A 20,462-nucleotide genomic window follows, 5' to 3' on the forward strand; every position below is an offset into this window, starting at 1 on the left:
CACGGCCTTTGGGACCAGTTTCCTCATGGAGACCCGGTCCATCTATAACGTGAGAATTAAAAAGTTCACATGCACATCCTTAGACCAGCCTCACATGATCCCAATTACTGATTTACCCCAATTATCTCCAAAACCCCAGCCAAGGATACCCACAAGGTCCACCAATGGCAGCGCTTCATGTTCACTCTCACCTTTATTCGGTAATCTGTCCGCTCAACCTGACATGTATTTTACTCCCCAAGTAAACTGACCAACTTGTCCCAGTTTACCCAGGACCCTTCTAGATTTAACAAGTCAGTCCCATGTCCTAGAAAACCCCTCAATCCCAGGCAAACTAGTGCAGTTGGCCACAAAAGCAGGCATTTACTCATGAGCCAGGCCCCAGAAATCTGGCCAGCTCGCTTCCTCAATGGCATCAGTGCCTACCTCACTCCAGCCCACTGTCACCAGTCCCCTTCCGAAGCCCTGGCTTGATCATTCCTCAAACCTTCCATTCCTTCATGGGCCTGATTCTGAGCCAGCTACGGACACCTGGTTACCTCCCAGTCCCAAGGCAATACCTCAGACTGTGGCCTGTGTGCCAAGCCCCAGGAGCATGGCAAGAGAGGCTCAGGGGCTGAAAACAAGACTGGCCTATGATCCGCTTTTCCACGGCCAACCTCAGTGCACGCAACATGTTAAAGACTTTAAAAGGCAGAAGAGCGAGTCCGTAAGGTTTATTGAACGGGTGGCAGAAAGGAAAGTGATAGGCAGCTGCAATTCAAGAGAAAAAGTCTTGGTCGCTAAGGTCATTCCAGGCACAGCAGAGGGACAGGGGGCTGGCTTTCCCTGTCCATGGCTTCTCAGGGCCCTGGTGTCAAGACTCAGAGCCCTCTGACGTGGACCCCAGCCCCAGCCCCTGCCCTCTGAGCTCCCGTGTGGAGTGCGGAGCTGACCCATGATGCTCCGAGGGAGAGCAAGAGGAGGTGCTCTAAGGATGTGTCCTGCGGGGTCTCCCTGCCCTCCTCTGCTCCTCTCGTGTCTGCTAACACCAGGAGAATCTGAACAAACAAACAAACAAAAACAAAAGAACAAAAACAAGTGAGACCAGTGGTTTCAAGATCCCACCCACAGAGAAGCAAACCAGGCTACCCCTGGCCTGTGGGTCCCCAGCACTTGGCAGTAACTCACCTTGGAGAGACATATCAGCAAACCCAGATCCGAAGTCATCCCGAGGGCCCCTGACTCATGGCCTTGGGACTTACTTCATCAGCTCCAGATCTAAGGCTGACCTACAAGGCAGAAGCAGCATACACACATTCAGTCTCCATTGCCTCCTTCCCCCAAGGGACATCAATGAGAGGGTCCCCGTCAGCTAGGCCTAAGCGTCCAGTTTATGCATGCCAAACTAGATTATCACCAGAATAGAAAGGATAATAAAGGAAGAACATCTTCAAATGTCAACACTGCCAGACCCACTTGAAGGAGAACAAGAAAACATCACGAATGCTTGAGGACACTGTGCGGAGGAACTCCCCCCTCCCGCCCCCCCGCCAAACTCAATCCCTAGGACTCTACACCCAGAAGTTGAATTACCAGGTCTGGAGTGGGGCACTGGGTAATTTTTTTCAGAATGGTCACTACTGTCCCTTAAATCCTCCAGGCTGGCTGAGGAGCCTAGGCCCAGGAACTAGGCTGTGGGATAGGACAAGCCCCTGAGGCAAAGGGGTGGAGAGCAGGTATGAAAGCCAAGGGCACTCTCTTGGGTTCTTCAACCTGGTTCCTGGGCACCAGGTGGTACGTCATTCTCACTACCCCCACCTCGGGGCGAGAAGGGAACAAAACCACCTGGCACAACAGGCTCCCTTCTGCAACACAAGACCCAAATGTAAAGGAAAGAGATCTCACGACCTAGACAGGAGCCCCAACCAAAAGTGGGGGTGGGGTCAAAGGGAAGGACACCTTGACCTCACCTCCAACCTCAGCGCCCTTGTTATCTGAGAGCCAAGAGATGCCTCTCAGGCTACATTATCTCTCAGGGGCCCCAGGCTGTCTCTCTCAGGGGCACAAGGCTATCTCTCCCACAAGCATGAGGCTGTTTCTCTCAGGGGCCCCAGGATGTATCTCTCGGGGACACCAGGCTGTCTCTCCCAGGGACACCAGGCTGTAACTGTCTATGAAGTGAAGGCACCGCGGCGGGTCTCTGGTCCCGGAACACATCGGCAGCACACCAAGCACAAGGCAGCCAGCCAGCCTGCTGTGGATGGATGCCCACACCGAGTGCCCTGTCAGCAACAACATCCCCCCAGGCCATGAACCAGAAAGCAGGCTAGGAAGTCTGTAGTCTATAAATACAGACTTCAAAGATCCACAGGCCTGAGAAATTCTTCTTCAGTCAACCCCCTGGGTCGCCCTTTCCAAAAGAACCCACAAAGCACAGATGAAGTCAGCGAAAGGAAAGCTACAGACAGGGCTATCAGTCAACATACTCTCCTCCATCACTGACTGACAAGAAAACTCCCCCGGCTCTGGCAAACCATGACAAATGAGAACTTCTTCTATTCACTCAGAACTGAGAGAACTCCCCCACAGCCCTACAGCAGGCCCCACCTGTATTTCTCTTTCTCCATTTATCTGACATCACTGACAGCTCCTGGAGAAGCAATCCACTGTGCTCCAGAAAGTGGGAGCAAAGACAACACACACAAGCAATGAATTCACACACTGTCCTGTGTTCTCATGGGCTAGTCTCTACTCCCACAAATTCATAAAGCAGATCTCATGATTTGGGATTCTCCCGTGTGCCCTCAAGCACTATTATGAACTTAGTCTAGAGTGAGGTCCACATAGAAACATATAGACTGATTTCTGACATGGGGATCTGTAATATGAAATGACAGAATATGCCCCCAGAGGTCAGGGGGCTAGCCCAGTCACGCATCCCAGGGGAGCCAGAAAAGGCCCAAGCTCTGAAGGGCATGGCAGAAAGAAAGCTAAGGTGGGACACGCCTGGGTGGCTCAGTGGGCGGTATGCCTGGGTGGCTTTTGGTTAAGTGTCTTGGGTTTCAGCTCAGGTCATGACCTCATGGATGGCAGGAACGCACCCTGTGTTGGGTGTGGAGTCTGCTGGAGTTTCGCTCTCCCTCTCCCCCACCCCCGTTTCTCTCCCTTGCTCCCTCCCCCTCTTAAATAAATAAATCTTTAAAAAAAAAAAAATGCTTTCTGCTAGAAAAGATCAAGATCACATAGTCTCGCCACCACCATGACAAAGTCCCTCATGGCTATCCCAGCTGTTTTTCAGAGGAAGTGGAGATTGAAAATAGGTTACAAAGCTACATGGGTTCAGAGGCCAGCCCAGGGATCTCTGGTGCCTAAAGCTACATGCTTTCCATCAGGGCGCACCAGAAAGGGGGGGCCGCCCCGGGGAGCCCTCACCTGAGGTCCATCCCCTCTCAGCACGTGAGGGACTGCCCACAGCAGGACCTGTGAGCGCACTTCCTCAGTCAAACCCCAGGGCACAAGTATGTGACTTCACGAGTGCACAAAACAAACTTCCAGAGAAGGATCTGGATGCCTTACCTCGGGCCCCACAGCCTAGTCCCGGCTGGGAAGACAGCAGAACTCACGGAGTTTCTGCCCACGCAGACCCACATGCAAGACACAAGGCACATGTGAACGCTCACAGCAGGCCCAGGCGGGCACAACGGACGGCAGACCACGGCAGTCACAAACGTGGCCTGCTGCTACTAGTATCTGAAAGGCCACACACTACTGCTTCAGGGACAAGAACAACTTTACTCTGGAAAGGGGTCTGTGGATCACCTGTGACAGGAGTAAGGTCAGTGCTAACCTGTGCACCTGAGAACAACCTCTCACATAGAACAACAGTCTATGTCAAAAGGTTGTGGAGGCCAGGTTTTGGGGAGCACGCCACACTGACCAGAAGCGACGAGCATGGAGCAGGAGGGGCAACGGGGTTGGGGGTTTGGGCATGTTCTCCATCTAGTGTGTAAGGGCAGCTTTCATATATATGAACCATGACACGTGCCGCCCAGCCGGATCACCACTCCCATTCCCTGTCCCTCAATCTAAGGGCTGGGGAACACCGCCCCCTGCGGACCGTGGGCCCAGCCCATGACCAGGATGAGAGAGAGACAACAACCCCAGGGAGAGAAGATTCCTCAGCCTCGACCAGGCAGGCTGGCTCAAGAGCCCCGCCTCCACACTGACACATCACAATGGGATAAGCCCTCTGCCTCACCATGTGGTACTTTGGTCTCCTCTGTCTTGTGCTTTTTGTTTTGTTTTGTTTTTAAAAGATTTTATTTATTTATTTATTTATTTATTTATTTATCTGACACTGTGGGGGGGGGGTACAAGCAGGGGGAGTGGGAGAGGGAGAAGCAGGCTTCCTACTGAGCAGGGAGCCCGATATGGGGCTCAATCCCAGGACCTGAGATCATGACCTGAGCCAAAGGCAGACGTTTAACGACTGAGCCACCCAGGTGCCCCTCCTCCATCTTGTTTTGTCCAAGTGCTATGTGTCAGGCACCAAGATGGAGCCACTGCCCTGCAGATTACAGCAAAGGGGCTGTGAGAAGCAAATCACCAATGTCCAGTGGGACCAGGGCTGAGGGTATGGGAAAAAAGTGCAATGAGGAGACAGAGAAAGCTTCCTGGGGGGAGGCCTGGGAGAAGAGGGACCCCACCATGATTCTACCACTGGCCCATGAACAGAAACACCCCAAGGAAGGGACCTTCTTGGCCAAGAGGGCATTGGGTGGGCCACACGGTGCCAGGTACAAGGAAGTAACACAAATCAGTGGGTAAAAAAGACATGTATGAAAGCTCCAGAGTTTGGAAGGGACGGGATGACCCCTTCTAACACGGGGAAATGCTTTCAGCAACTCCTCTCCCTGCACTATCAATGACCAGGGCACAGGCAGCCCACGATCACTTTCGAATGCAGGAGCAGAAAAGGGCATGAGTGAGCTGAGAAGGGAAGCCTTGGCTGGGCAGCAGCCTGAGAACTGGGAACTGGCCTGAACTCGGAGCCTGGCACACAGGCCCATGACCAGACTGACAGCCTGATATCCCAGAAGCTTCCTCTCCCTTGCACAGGTGATTTACCAAACCCACCCAGAAATAAAGTGGTGATTGACGATGTAGAGATACTGAGGATTTGTGGTTCTGGAAGACTGAATCTGAGTGGTCATATAACGTGTGTTCAGCTCTATACCAAAGAGGAATCTCGGTTTGCCTCTAAAATGCAGCCCTCTGACCATCCCAATGCGCCACTTTCCACGTCACAGGAGCCTTCATCAGGGGCTCTCAGGAACAGAAGAGGGCCCAGACCTGTGCCCACCAGATCCAGGGGACACAGACAGCTAGAAACACTGGGAAGTAGTCTTTCCCTGCACTCATCCCCACCCCACCCCCCGCCCCGCTCACCTGAACACCTCAGGCTTCACAGCCCACACAGACTTGAGCTCTAGAGAACCAGGCAGGACACCACTTACCTGGGACCTCCCAATCCAGGTTCTCTCTGAGGTCGCCTCTCACATACGTGGAACCGCAGTCACGAGACATTCCTGCAGGGGACAAGAAGCACTTGGCACTGCTTTACCTGTGTGGGAAACCTCTATGCTCACGAACAAGAAAACACTGAGGGAGTCTGGGTCTTAGGAGGTAAATGCACTGAAAGTCTCCCTCCCGGCATCTGCCTTGTGCTGTCACGTAGGGCTGTCCTAATCTGGAACCCCTGAACATAAAGAAAGCCTTGCAACTTTTCCTTTGCCTGCATCACCAGTGACCAGGACACAGGCAGCCTGTAATCCCTTCAAACATAGGCAGAAAGCAACACATGGCTGCGGAAGTTAGAGACCCGAGTCAGAAGACCACAGCAGTGGTTCCCACAACCTACTCAAGACATGCACTGAGGCAGGACCCACGCTCGTGCCCCCTTTATAAAACCTCACAGAAACAGAAACCATCCTGAGCCAGGCACAGAGAGCACGCCATAAGACAGCAGGTGCCTAGAGGCCCCTAAAAGGTGGGGAGGAAGAAGTGTGGGAAAGCTCCAGAGTTTGGAAGGGACAGGAAGGGACCCTCCAAACACGGGGAAGCGCTTTCAGCAACTCCTCTCCCTGCACTATCAATGACCAGGACACAGACAGACCATGATCACTTTCGAATGCAGGTACTGAACAGGCAGAAGGTGAGCCAGAAAGAGAAGTTCCTATTAGCCCCCCAGCTGCTCTGCCAAGCTCAGGACCCTGGGCATCATCCTTCCTTCATGTAAAGACTCCATTTCCCACGATTAACGGGAAGACCAACTCCTGGAAAGAACCCTATGGTGTTCATTCACCCCACACATACTGCTTGAGTTCCTACTATGTGCCACCCATCCTGGGCTCAAATACAAAGGACACACAGGAGACCCTCTGTCCTCCCAGAGCTCTAAAAAGAAACTGAAGCTCAGGACAAGGAAGGACCTGAGCCAAGGTTATCCGGCGGGGCCACCGGCTGAACCAGCATCTGAACCCAGACCTCTCTGACCCCAAACCCACACTTAGCACACCAAGCCCCCTTCTGCGCAAGCGCTTTGCAAGAAGCGTCTCAGAACCTGCTCTCCAGGATCACCTCCCCCCCTCACCGCGATAAGGCAGGAAGGTAACCAGCCCCTGGTCAAAGGGCTCGGGCCCAGCAGCACTTACCCAGCAGGCCTCACCCCTGCACGCAGGGGCGGCCTCAGACGCGGCGGGTCAGGATTCTGCGGGACAGAAGCGGGTGCTGCCTGCCGCGCGGCCCGCAAAGCAGTCCAAGGGACAGTCTCCATCTGCTTCTCCGACAGCCGCAGAGTCCGCACGGCCTGGGCACGCAGGACAACAGGGAAGGGGCTTTAGTGCCAGGGAGGGAGCAATCACACGCTGCCCCTCTGGGGCCCTGCGAGCGCCCCCAACTGAAAGCTCAGACAACAGCTCTGCCCAACCGGGATTTTCACACTCTCGGTTAACGACAGGTGACGGCGAAACGGGTTCACGCTCCTCAAGTTACTTCGGAGGCAACCGATGAATGGTTCTGGGGGACTCAGGGTCCGGAGGGTGGGTGCGTGCGTGCAAATCGCGGGGGCCCGGGCGGGAGATCCGAACCGAGGCCCCTTTCTCGAGGACCCACCTCCCGAGAGAACCGCACCCAGCGGAGGGACCGGACACGGATCCAGGAGCGAGGCCCAGAATCCGCGCTGACCTCCGCCGGCTCTCCCCGCCCCCTCGGGCCTCAGTGCGGGGCGAGGGGGGGGCGGGGCGCAGAGCACGCGCCCAGCGATCCCCGCAGTGGACTCACCTCCGGCGCCCAGCGATCCCCGCAGTGGACTCACCTCGGGCGCCGCGACCTACGACGCGGAACAGCAGCGCTGACAGAGCCGACAGCGCAGGAAGGTGCGGATGTCTGGGGATTGCGGGAGATGGACCCCGGCGGCGTGGGCCTCCGCGACTGGCAGCCGCACAGCAGGACACGCCCCAACAGCTCGGCGCCGGCGGAAATACAGCTGGAAGGCGGGCTGCGGCCTAGAGCGGCGTCTCCGGGGGATGGGGGTGGGGGCTGATACCGCGCAAGCGACCCTGTCGCGCCCCCTGGTGGCGCGGAGCTCAAATTCTGACTGTAGGGCTTTGGATCATTTCCAAGACCAACCTAGAATTTTGGAAATAACATCCCCTCGCTTTTCTCTTTATTCTGTTTTTGCCACTGCTTTGTCATTAACTTATAGAAATAGTCTTCCACGTGAGGAGCTGTGATTAGCGCGAGCTCATGTTGATTTCAGGTAGTCTGGACAATAGGGTTCTTGCCTGATGGATGACACTTTCTCAGTACCTAGTTTTATGACTGGCTCAATTGAACCAGTGAATGAATTCTGACCATATATTTCAACATCACCAGGTTAAAATATTGTTCTGATGACTTGAAAGCAGAACGTGAGAGTGACAAGGAGATAAATCTAGAGAGATGGGCAGGGGCATTGTTCAACTTTGTCCCCAAAATGAGTCCTTGAAACAGAAGGGAATTGATCAGATTTGCAGAGGCAAAGACAACAGACAGAACCCCCCGTGCTCCTGAGAGGACACTGCAGACAGGCTTGAGAAGGGGCTCGTGGTTCCCAAACCTCCCAAACAGTGCCTGCACCCTGGGTCATGTGTGTCCCTCAAACCTAAGGTAACCCTGCCACTAACTCAACCCACATTCTGAAGTATAAACAGCCCACCCTTGTGCCCAAGGAGGGAGTCCCCCCAGTCCGATTCCTGGAACAGACTAGGTCAGTACAGAGCAGAAATCCAGTGAACTCACTCCATATTGCGTACCTGGGAGGAGCCTGTGGGATTCCAAGACTGTGGGAATGTTGGGGAACTCTGTGATGGGTAGGGACCATGGATGCTACACTGGGCCATGGGGTCAGGTGCACACACTTGAGGCCCTGGTGCCCTCTCCTGCCTCCTGTTCTTGCTCTTATGCTCCGTGTGACCTTGACTGAATGACCTAAATTCTCAGCCCAGCTTGAGGTTTCCTTTTCTGAAAAATGGACAAAAGCATAGCTTACCCCTCAGAGCACTGCTTCGAGAATTACATGAAATGATTCTATCAAAAGCAAAGCACAGAGCAAATGGCCAAGCATGGTAGTTGCTATACTTAGTATTTCTGAGAAAGCCAAGGGCTTCTGTCACTGAGAGGACACTGTGGGATTATTTATGAGGCTGAGAGAATGTGCTGTGCTGGAAAAGTCTGAGACAGCGCTGTCCGTTGAAATATAATGGTAGCCACATACGTAATTTAAAATGCTCTGGGCTGCCTGGGTGGCTCAGTAGGTTGAGTGTGTGCCTTCAGCTCAAATCATGATCCCAGAGTCTGGGGATTGCCTGGCTTCAGGCTCCCCGCTAAGCAGAGTCTTGTTTCTCCCTCTGCCCATCTGCCCCAACTTGTGTGCTCTCTCTGAAATAAATAAATAAAATCCTTAAAAATAAATAAATAAAAATAAAATGTTCTAAGAGCCATATTAAAAGGACACAAAAAAGGGTGAAATTCATTTTAATAGTACATTTTATTTAACCCAATATAACGAAAATATCATCATTTGAGCATTTTTAAAATATCTTTAAATTACTCATGAGATATTTGCTGTTCACTCTGAGAAAGTCTTCAGAATCCGGCGAATGTTTTAACACTGACATTTGACATTTCCAGCCCCCGTGGCTGCTGGCTGCTGTGTTCATCAGTGCAGGTCTAAAGCCATCTGACTTTGATCAGCTCTTGCAAGCCACAGGAAAGAAGCCCAAGCAGGAGGCTGAGAGCATGTCCCTTCCACAGCGCCCAGCCCAGCCTGGGACATCCTAGGAGGAGAAATGCCTCCTGCACGGCTCAGGCTGGAGGCCTTATTGTCCCAAACAGGAGATTAAGGCAAGGGTGTCCTAAGAAGATTATAAAAGGGCAGAACCACGATTCAATCCGAGATTATTCTCCTGCACCCCTTGCTTCTGTGATGTCAGGGAGGGAATCCAGGGCAGATTATTTGCGCATCCCCAGTGCCTAGAGGAGGCTGGGCATCTAAGAGGTGTGGCTGATGCTCATTCATCGTCAGCGTAACCGGATGTTAAAATGGACATTTCAGCAAGGCACCAAGGAGGCACCACGATATAGGAATGAACTTCTGAGCAACAACAGATTGCTGCTGTGGTAAGCAAGCTGTGGCCCAATCCTGGCAATTTATGAAGGTTCCATCTGATAAAATGGCAGCTGCCCCCCAAGGAAGGTGTTGGACCGGATGCAGAATTTAGGAAGGAAATAACTGAACAACGACTGCTCGTGACGCTGACTTCTTTAAGTTGAGGGTATGAACAGTACAGTTAGACATTAAAAGGAGGGAGAACTATGAATTCTATTTCTTAAAATAGTTCCACCCCTGCCCCAAAGAGGGAGAACAAGAGGAGTACCTGAGTATCAGGGGTTCTGGCAAAAACACGCGGGAGCTTGATATATGTTACCTGGAGTTAGGGAGCACAGGGGAGCCTGACCTGACCCACTCCTCAGTCCAAGGTTCATCAGTTTATTCAGCAGGTGTAGCATCTGTGGTAGTGATGTTGGGTAGTGGCTGGAGGAAGACAGACAAGGACCAGGGAACTGAACTCACACCTGTTCAAAAGCAGAATGTTTGTGGCCATAAGAAGCCTCAGCGCTACCCCTTAACGATGCGCAACTGCAGCACGCATGCGCAAAAGCCCCAGCCCGCCGGCTACTGAGGGAGAATGACCTCTCCGCTGGGGGGGCGCTAGAGGGCTCCAACTCGTAGATCTTGACTACCGCCTGTCCACAAGAGAAAAATCAGACTGCGCCTGCGCGTAGTGGTTGGCCTAGAGCATGCGTAATGACTTAGGGATTTCCAGAACCCTATATGAATATTCCACCCTATGATTATAACTGCCTGTAAGAATCAGAATCCTAATTTGAGAAACAAGGCGGAGGATTATAGGGGAAGAGAGGGAAAAATGAAATAAGAGGAAACCAGAGAGGGGGACAAATTATACCAGACTCTTAACCTCAGGAACAAACTGAGGGCTGCTGGAGTGGAGGGAGGGGGGAGGGATGGGGTCGCTGGGTAACGGACACTACGGCAGGTCTATGTTGTGGTAAGCGCTGTGTATTGTGTAAGACTAATGAATCACAGACCTGTACCCCTGAAATAAATAATACATTATATGTTAATAATTTAAAAATTAATTTTAAAAAAAAAGGAATCAGAATCCCACATCGACTCAGCACCACTCAGATTCTCCTAAGTGCACCTGCACAACCCTCTCTTATAATGTGTACTTTTGCATTGCAATAAAGCTTCTCTGCTGTATTTTTCTCTGATTAGTCCTTGAATTCTTTGTCTAGGGGAAGTCAAGAACCTGGCACCAGCTGGTGGTTGAGGGCTTAGGACCTGAGAATGTCCACCTGCTACCCAAGAGCTCCTACCCAAGAGGGTGCCTGCTAGGGTTAGGGGATCCTCAGGAAGGCCTGTCTTGTTCATATCCCTGTTCATATCCCTAGGACGACAAAGGGTGGGTCCTTGGGTCCTCCAAAGAACTTCTGCAATAGAGGCCAAGAGAGAAAGACCTACATAAAATACATGCCCAGCCTGGAGAGAAGTGTCCCCTTCACTGTCACCTTTATTCCCTCTGTTCTGATCCTGGAGATATTGGCGGTAAGAGAATGGACAGAGTCCTCTTAGTGAAAAGAAATACATTTGGATGAGGGAGAAGTGCCCTGTCCCCTCTCAGCAGATAGCAGCACACCCTGTGCTTGACACCAGATGGCAAGAGAAGTCTTCCCTATAATTATGGAAAATGTGACTTATATATACTAGACTGATCGTTATCAAATGGAAACAGTGTTCATAATTTTAGTGATAAAGACTTACAACCTAAGAATGATCAGAAAAGCTATGAGGTGTGCCGATATTTTTCTAAGGATAGGGAATAAATACTTCCATTTAAGAAGTCTAAAGAGGCAGGTAAAAAAAAGTATGATTACATACCAGGAGTCCTGCTTTCAACATAATGGTCACATTAATAAAGATTTGGGCTATAGCTGAGAGGCCAGCACTCCACCATCCTGGAGTTTGTGACCTCACAGTGGCTAAGAGATCCCTGTGTGTGGAGCCCCTTCCCTTGGGGAGATGAAGCTGAGGCTTGCTGGACAGACTGTTCCAAAGAGGTGGTGCCCAGGGTCCACGCTGGAAGTCCAGAACCAACCTTTTGAGGCCTGCAAGAGCTCCAGGCCCTGTCCCTGCATCAAGAATGGTCACCATGCTGGAAACCATCCTGTATCTGTTCATCATCCTCATCTGCTTCTTGATGCTCATCTGTTACTTCTTCTTTCGGAAGGATTAGGCTATAGCTCCTGCAAGGTGGGACTGAGGCTTGATGGAAGCCATGGCAAGTCTAGCCTCTCAGGACCTCTCAAGCACGACGGACTCTTTCTAAGCTGCCAATGGCCTGGGTCTTGGCCTGTTTTGGGGTCTTCAACAGCCAGGGACCTTCACTGGACCCTTCCCACAAGGACCAGCTTCCACCTAGGTCTCCATCCCTCCTTCTCCCTAGGTCCCCTAGCTGGGTCCTCCAACCCACACATTCTCTCTCGTAATAGTTTTGCTTCTGGTTCATTTTTGTCCTGGGCTGTGGACCACTGGTTCTGGAGAGGTACTCAGTGTGGGTTCAGTGAAGGTATAAATGTCTCTGGTCTCTGCCATGGGGACAGGCAGAAGAAGTGGCCCACCCCCTCCAGAACTAGCAAAGTTGGGCCATGATGAACTAGAGTCCTAGCTGAAGACTGATGTTTTAGCAGGAACACTGGACTTTCCTTCTATCCATCGTGGACGATCCTTGAAAAAAACTGTCTTGACTACTAAATCTGGATGGTCGCAGCTAATTACCCTGAACAACAACCCTGTACCTTCCTTGTTAACTAAATCACTGAGATATATGTGGCTTATTACTTAAACTTTGCTGGCTTAATTTTTTTGCTTGAATACTTGGGCATTCCGGGATAATATTTGGCTTTGCCCCGATTATCTTTTGCCATGGTAACTGACCACATCAGTTCTTCACTCTTAAGACCTTGGATCTTCCTGGTCAAGGGCATCGGACATCCCTTCCCCCACACCCCCACCCCTGGCTATTTCTCTGAAGACTTCCAGGATGAAGGCAGAAGAATGCTTCTATGATTCCATCATTATGTATAATATTGGTAGATGGTTTACGTTATATATTCTATTTTTAGAGTTGTAAGAATTTTTAAAAGTTATGAATGGGTATTAATTTTTATCAAGTGATGATGATGATTATGATAATGATACTAAAATTTATTAAACAGCCTTACTGTAACCCAACACCTATTTTTTTCCTATTTTTTTAAAAAAACACTTACAGTACTGAGTTTCAATGTATTATATTACAGACCTTTAAATTTTTTAATTGTGGCAAAATACACATAACATGAAAGTCATCATCTTAACTATTTTTGAATATTCAGCTCAGTAGGATTCAGTACATTCACACCATTGTGGAACCAATCTCCAGAATTTTTATCTTTCAAAATTGAAACTGGATCCTTGAAACAACAATTCCCAATTCCTGGCTTCTCCAGCCCCTGACAGCCACCATTCTCCCTTCTGTCTCTGAATTTGACTACTCCAGATGCCTCATATTAGTGGAATCATACAGTATGTGTCCTTTTGCGTCTGGATTATTTTACTTAGCAGCAAGTCCTCAAGGTCCTTCCATGCTGTGGCATATGTCAGAATTTCCTTCCTTCTTAAGGCCAAATAATATTCCATTGGTGCGCTTGTGTGTGTGTGTGTATCATGTTTTTTTAATCCACTCATCTGTTGTTAGATACTTGAGTTACTCCAACCTTTGTCTATCGTGAACAGTGCTGTTATGAGCACAGGTAGACAAATATCTCTTTAAGATTACATTCCTAACTGTTTCAAGAATATACCCTTAAGTGGAATTGCTGGATCATATGGTAATACTATTTTTAATTTTTTGAGCAATTGCTATACTATACTATTTTCCATAGCAGCTGCACAAATTTGCATGTTTTATCTATTTTAAAGTTTAAAAACTGAGGTTCAGAAAGATGAAGTCACTTGTTAATACAGCTAGAATGTGGTAAAGAAAAGGTTTAGGTATGTCTGTTGTATTAATTTCCTAAGACTGCCATAACAAAGCTCCACAAACTGAGTGGATGACAATGACAGAAATTTATTCTGTCACTATTCTGGAGACCAGAAGTCTGAAATCAATGGTCAGAAGACATTCACAAGACAGGAGCGCAGTTACTGCCCTTTAAGGGCACTGGGGGCCACTGCTGTTTCCACCTGAAGTTGCCAATATATTTTACATCTACATTCATGAGATGGACTATAACTTTTTTTCCTTCCTTGCTTGCTTAATTTGGGAGTCATGGTTAATCTCTGAACTGAGAACAACTCCCTCCTCTTCTATTATCTGGAAGACTTCGCAAGGCTGAAAAGCTGGGTATGATGTTTTCTTTGTGGAAATATTGTTAACTACTGATTCAACACTTTAAAATGTTCTAAGAGGATTCAGGTTTTCTGTTTTTCCTTAAGGCAATTTTGCTATATATTTTTCAGGAATGTGTTCCTTTTATGTAAGTTTTCAATTTATTTTTCTCTGATTTCTTACTCTCTGCTCTGACTGTCCTCTGACCGCTCTCTCACTCCTGAAAGTGTTTGCCTCTGCTGCCCTAAATGTGACCCCAAGATCCTGGGATCCAGTCCCCCCTCAGGCTCCTTGTTCAGTGGAGAGCCTGCTTCTCCCTCTGCCTGCCTCTTCCCCTGCTTGTGCGTGCACGCTCTCTGAAAAATAAATAAATATCTTAAACAAAAAAGAAAGAAAGAAAGAAAAACACTGTTATTCCCTCAGGCAGGTCCTTGCTGTCCACCCTGGCTAAATATGTCCCCACTATTATACTACCCTGCTCCTTTCCTTTGTAGCACTTGTCATGATTTTTTTAAACTCTTTTTTTAAGAGCTTTTAAGGCAGATGTTTAACCAACTAAGCCACCCAAACGTCCTGATTAGTTATAATTTTTAATTATTGCATTCGCTGTCTCATTCCTATGAGAATATAACAACAAAAAAATCAGAAACCCTGTCTTCAATATATTTCCAATGCTTAACCCTGTCCCTGATACGAAGTTGCTGCTCTGTAGATTTTTCTCGGGTGTAGATGGAAGTCTAGATGAACATATAGATGTATGAATGGTCAGATGTGTGGGTGAGTGGGTGGATGGATAGATGAAAAAGCTGGTGCTCCCTAAAGTTTCCGGATAAATGGATGGAGTGATGGGAAGATAAAAGGATACTTGGGTACTTGGCCACGCAGGTTTTCACCTCCTATCCACGAGGGGGCGCGAAGAGACCGCGCGTGCGGGTTCAGCTCGGGAGACGCCGCTCTAGGCCGCAGCCCGCACCCAGGGGCATTTCCGCCGGCGACCGGCTGGTGGGGAGGTTTCCTGTGGCTGCAGCCGCCTTCCCGAGCGGTCCCGAACCGTCCGGAACCGTGCTGCACTTTCTCTCGTCGTTCCCTCTGGTCCCGTCGACTCCAGTCCTGGTGCCCCGGGTGAGTCACTACGGGGCGGCGCAGCACAGCCTCAGGGCTGCATCCCCCTCTCCTAGACAGGAGGGGAAACTGAGGCCCAAAGGGGCGGGGAGAGCCGGCGGAGGTCAGCCCGGATTCCGGGCCCCGCTCCTGGCTCGGTGTCCGGCCCCTCCGCCGGGTGCGGACCTCTTGGGAGGCGGGTCCTCGAGAAAGGGGCCCCGGGTCTGATCCCCCGCCCTCAGCTCGCTCGCGGGAAGGACTCGGATCCCGCCCGGTCCCCCGCGATTTGCTCGCACGCGCCCACCTCCGGACCCTGAGTCCCCCAGAACCATTCATCATTTGTCTCCGAAGTGACCTGAGGAGCGTGAACCCGTTTCGCCGTCACCTGTCGTTAACCGAGAGTGTGAAAATCCCGGTTGGGCGGAGCTGTTGTCTGAGCTTTCAGTTGGGGGGCGCTCGCAGGGCCCCAGAGGGGCAGCGTGTGATTGCTCCCTCCCTGGCACTAAAGCCCCTTCCCTATTGTCCTGCGTGCCCAGGCCGTGCGGACTCTGCGGCTGTCTGAGAAGCAGATGGAGACTGTCCCTTGGACTGCTTTGCGGGCCGCGCAGCAGGCAGCACCCACTTCTGTCCCGCAGAATCCTGATCCGCCGCGTCGGAGGCCGCCCCTGTGTGCAGGGGTGAGGCCTGCTGGGTAAGTGCTGCTGGGCCCGAGCCCCTTGACTAGGGGCTGGTTACCTTCCTGCCTTATCGCGGTGAGGGGGGGAGGTGATCCTGGAGCGCAGGTTCTGAGACGCTTCTTGCAAAGCGCTTGGGCAGAAGGAGGCCTAGTGTGGTAAGTGGGGTGGGTTTGGGGTCAGAGAGATCTGGATTCAGGTCCTGATTCAGCTGGTGGCCCACCGCATAGCCTTGGCTCAGCTCCTTCCTTGTCCTGAGCTTCAGTTTTTTTTTAGTGGGGAAACTGCCAGAGCTCCAGGAGGACAGGGGGCCTCCTGTGTGTCCTTTGTATGGGTGGCACATAGTAGGAACTCAAGCTGTATGTGTGGGGTGAATGAACACTGTAGGCGTTTTTCCCAGGAGTTGGTCTTCCTGTTGATGATGGGAGACGGAATCTTTACATAAAGGGCTGATGATGCTCGGGGTCGTGGGCTTGGCGGCACAGCTTTCTCCTGCCTGGGAAGATGGCAGGCTCCTAACATGGGCTGCCTGGGTCTGGTCACTGATAGTGCAGGGAAGGGATTTCCTGAAAGTGTTGCCCCGTGTTTGGAGGGCCCTTTCCTGTCCCTTCCAAACCTGGAGAGTTCTCACACTTCCTCTTTCCTACCACCTTTGAGATGTCTTCTGTCACCTGTGCCAATGTCGTGCTCCTGGGTGGTGTAGGCAGAGGATTCAGGGAAGGTTGTCCTGTGTTTGGAGTGTGCACATCCTCACCTTCCAGGAATTTGCCCATGTTCCAGCTTCTCCACAGACACCTTGGGCCTCTAGGGCCCAGGGGGCAGTCATGGGTGCATTAGTGTTATTGTTGAGGCTTGACTTATGTCCGTGCTATTGGGAACCAGTCTGTGCATGTTACTTGAGTTTTCTTCAATGTCCAGCAGAGTGACTGCCGGGCAGCCAACACACACCCCCATAAATCTGGCCTTGGCATCCTTCTCAGCCTGGTCAATGATGCATTCATCAGCACTGGCCACCTGTCATAGGCCATGCACTCTCTCCCTCTTTAGAGTAACTTCTACCCTTTTTATGAGGAAATAGTGTGATTGTTGGGGAAATAATCAGCGTATGTTGAATGCTTACTTTATTTTCTGATAGCTACTGTGCTGAGTCCTTTCCTGATGCTTCCCTCGCCCTGCTGGGAGCAGGGATAAGTTGGGTGCCCATTCCTGGATTTTTGTCTGTTGCAGGTGAGCCCACCATGTGCAGAGGCATCATGGGAGTTCTCTCAGGAACATTCTAGACCCCAGTGTCCTTGAGGTAAGATTTCTTGACTTTTCTCTAGAGTGTGGTTTCCTTGCATCTGGTACAGTCATGTGTGGGTTCCTAGGGGCTTCGTGTGAGGGTATCGGGGAACTGAGAGGCGAGAAGGTAATGTTTGTGAGTCCCCAGATCTGCTCCTCAGTCCCAAACAACCTAGATCACATGTGGCCCTTGCTAAGTTCTCAGTGGCTGCTGCAGAGGAAGGGTCTCCAGAGTCCCACTGGGTAATGAGAGTTCTCTGGGGTATCTGCCTTCCATCCTTGGAGTAATGGCAGAAGCATGTTTTAATGGGAAATGGGACCCACACATCAGAGACTCTTGTCCCTGGCTTTGAATCTCCTTGTGCTGCTCTCTCAGTAACCTATTCAGAACCTTATTTTCTTTATTGAAGAAGCACACTTACAATAGAGGTGATTTCCGTGCTGCTTAATACCACAGGATTCCTGTCATTTCCAACCCTTAAGATTTTCCTAGCGTTTTTGCTCAAAGTGACTTCTCTGATTCCACTTGGCAGGGAGGCTCTATGGGGCTTTTGTAAGAATGGCCGCTCCTGAGGTCCTGTGCTCCGCTGGGTGGTTTCCCCAGATTCAGTCTTTTCCAAAGGCCAGTAGCATTTGCTGCTCTTCCTAGGTCTCTCTCTGCCCTTCATGCACCTGCATTCAAAAGCGATCATGGGCTGTCTGTGCTCTGGTCATTGCTAATGCAGGGAGAGGAATTGTTGAAAGCGGCTTCCCGTGTTTGGAGGGTCCATCCCTGTCCCTTCCAAATGCTGATGCCTTCACACACTTCCGCTCCTCTCCAGCTAGTGCTCTCTGGTCTCAGGCATTGAGGGCTGCTGTGTGAGTCAGTGACGGGACACAGGTTTGGTGGCCCAAATGGATGTGATGGCCCAAATGTGATGTGATGGGAAATAGGAAGGTATGGGGAGGTGGGGCAACACGAGGAGTTTGACCTTGGGGTGAGCACAAGCGACAGATGTGCCGGATGTAATGACAGTGGAGGGAGGCTGCAGTGGTGGCCTTCACTCCCAGCATGGGCGGTGGGTGGGGTGGGTGCTTCGTGGGAGGAGCTTCTGAGCTTTAGCTCTCCAGCCAGCTCTTTGCCAGTTGCTCTATCTGCTCGTGCCCTGAAAACACCCATTTTTAAAGACTGTGTTTATTTTGACTCTTCTCTGTGAGCATTGAGATTCATTTCTGAGCTGTGTTTGGTGTGAAAAAAGCCGGTGTGAAATCAGCTCATGCCTGATTCATTGGGGCATTCTCATTGATAGCAGCTTAAAGATGAGACCACACTGGAACCTAGTCGTCTGTTATGACCACCTGCTGCTCCGTGGCGTCCTCCTCACTCCAAGAGTGCTGCCTTGAATCTGGAGATTGTTGGAGGAAGCCAGAGGGGATGGAAGCACCGGCCCTTTCGGGGTGAGCTGGGTCCCAGCTGCCCTGGGGGGACCTCCTCATGGTGAGTTCATGCCAAGGGGCTAAGTCAGCCTGTGTTTTTGATACAGAAATTCCAGGCTGCTGTTCTTATTGGACTTTCTCCTTTAGATGATGTCGGGGTTGATCGTGGACGCTGGAGGGGCATGGTGAAGAAGGACGTTGCCATATGAAGCATTGCCAGACCTCCTTGCCCGGTTGCCTCAGCACAGCGTGGAAGGCCTTTTCCGTCTGTGTAAGCAGGCCCGAGGGAAAGCCCTGGCACTCTGGAAGCTTGAGGTCCAGAGCTAGAGACTTTAGCTGTTTCTGCCGCTCCCCCAGAAGCTGTCACCACGCGCTGCTGACCAGGAAGAACACCTGGTCATGGGCCATGTTGTCCAGCAGCCTCCACGTCTCCCCGCCTCCTCCCCCTGTAACTTTTTAGAACCAAGAGTTTCCTGCACAGTGCATCCTTGTCCCCTCACCCACCCAATAAATTTTGAAACTGTCCTGCTGCTTGTTTTTGTTGTTTTTCTTCTCTTTTGAAGCCCATCCCTCCATGTGCCAGCAAGGTAGCTATAAAGAATGTGAATCATGAACAAACCTTCCATTTTTTACTCACCGACCTGTTCCGCTTAGTGCACTCCCGAGGCACGCCTAGCACTAGGCGCTGGGATGTAGAATTTGGACTAGGGGTTGAACAATCCCAAGTGCTTCTGGGGGGCTCAGGTTTGGGAGAAAAGGAAAACATTAGGAGTGTTGGCTGAAGGACATCTGGGCCCAGGCTTTGGAAAAGAATATGACAGTGAGGAGGCAGGAGTGCCCTGAGTGCTGGCGCTGGGGCTCCCCTCTGAGCAGGGGCGGGTGACGAGCAACACCTGTCCTTTGGTGAGCTCTGTGGCTGGGGTAGGCAAAGGCCTGGTGTCAGGATGTTTATTGCTGTCGCCATGAGGTAGATTTGGTCTCTGAGAGTCATGTTCAGTGACAGTGGTGTGCCTTGCAAACCTTCATGGAAATTGAAATCATCTTGATTGGGGCAGAGGTCAAAACCAGGTGGTGAGGCCTACCTTTGTGAGTTCAGCACCTTGACAGTTTTGGTCCACAGGAGGCATTCTTGGGGCTGAAGCGTCTACACTGCCCACCAGCTCCACCAGAGGCCCTTCTTTCTCCCACTCCCCTCTCCCGAACTCCTACCCGAGGACCTGATGTCACCCACTCTCTCTTGAAGGTCCCCCACCTACTCCACTCTCTGGGCCAGTGTCCTCCCACCGTGGCCCTGGTCCCCTCGTGAAAAATGAAAGCGTTTTCCCCAGCTCGGCCCAAGTTCCTTTCCAGTGAAGTTTCACAGCTGGATGTTGCCTTGCTATTGTAGATGTCCTTTCTCTCACACCAACCAGCCCCTCCTTGCCAGGCACCTTCCCGCCAGCTTTGGGTAGCCCCGTGCCCTGCATTCCCTTCCCCTTTCTTCTGTTTATTTTCTCACGTTTTCTTAACTGCCTCCCTGCCCTGCACCTCAGTCCTTTGGCATTTCTGCTGCCGGTTGGTCCATGATCTGCAGGAGGGGGCAGCGACGAAGCGCTGGGGAAGAAAGGAGGAGGTGACATTGCCATGGTTGCTGAGATGGCCAAGGGAGGGGCGTCTTGGGGCTACGGAGGCGTGATCACTGACCGTGGCTTGGCCCAGCATCACCAAAATGTCCTTCCCAGTAAGCTGAACTGGTCAGGTTGTGGAGTGTCAGCCATCGCTACCCTGTTCCTGCAGCCCCTTAGTACAGTGGCGGGCCGGGGAGGTCAGAGAGGTCCTCGTGGCGGCAGCTGGCACACAGTCCACACTCAGAGCGCAGCTCTCCTCAGTCAACAACTTACTTGCTTTCAAATTGTGACCGATCCTTACCCCAGGCCCAGCCTCTTGGTCTGCCCTCCCCTGCCCCCTGCCCCCC

At 51.3% G+C, this 20,462-nt stretch overlaps 1 protein-coding gene and 2 long non-coding RNA genes across 3 annotated transcripts; 1 reads left to right on the plus strand and 2 right to left on the minus strand.

Moving 5' to 3' along the window:
- Positions 1–701: 701 nt before the first annotated feature.
- Positions 702–7,557, minus strand: LOC309872312. The gene is made up of 5 exons (XR_014315775.1): positions 7,358–7,557; positions 6,696–6,850; positions 5,499–5,570; positions 1,171–1,271; positions 702–1,040 (listed from the first exon to the last, which is right to left on the minus strand). It is a non-coding gene; the product is annotated as an uncharacterized lncRNA (long non-coding RNA).
- Positions 7,558–9,093: 1,536 nt separating this feature from the next.
- LOC309872348 lies at positions 9,094–11,235 on the minus strand. Its single transcript, XR_014315801.1, has 3 exons — positions 11,176–11,235; positions 10,011–10,158; positions 9,094–9,437 (listed from the first exon to the last, which is right to left on the minus strand). It is a non-coding gene; the product is annotated as an uncharacterized lncRNA (long non-coding RNA).
- Positions 11,236–14,789: 3,554 nt separating this feature from the next.
- LOC309870660 (uncharacterized protein) lies at positions 14,790–19,031 on the plus strand (the record flags this gene model as incomplete). Its single annotated transcript, XM_082743023.1, has 6 exons — positions 14,790–14,813; positions 14,922–15,158; positions 15,674–15,828; positions 17,039–17,108; positions 18,382–18,569; positions 18,656–19,031. 4 exons carry the CDS (start codon positions 14,790–14,792, stop codon positions 17,040–17,042), a joined length of 420 nt encoding a protein of 139 aa, XP_082599149.1. The 3' UTR covers positions 17,043–17,108; positions 18,382–18,569; positions 18,656–19,031.
- Between the last annotated feature and the right edge of the window lie 1,431 nt (positions 19,032–20,462).

This window comes from Mustela nivalis (assembly GCF_964662115.1).
Source record: "Mustela nivalis genome assembly, chromosome: 8".
Taxonomy (NCBI): domain Eukaryota; kingdom Metazoa; phylum Chordata; class Mammalia; order Carnivora; family Mustelidae; genus Mustela; species Mustela nivalis.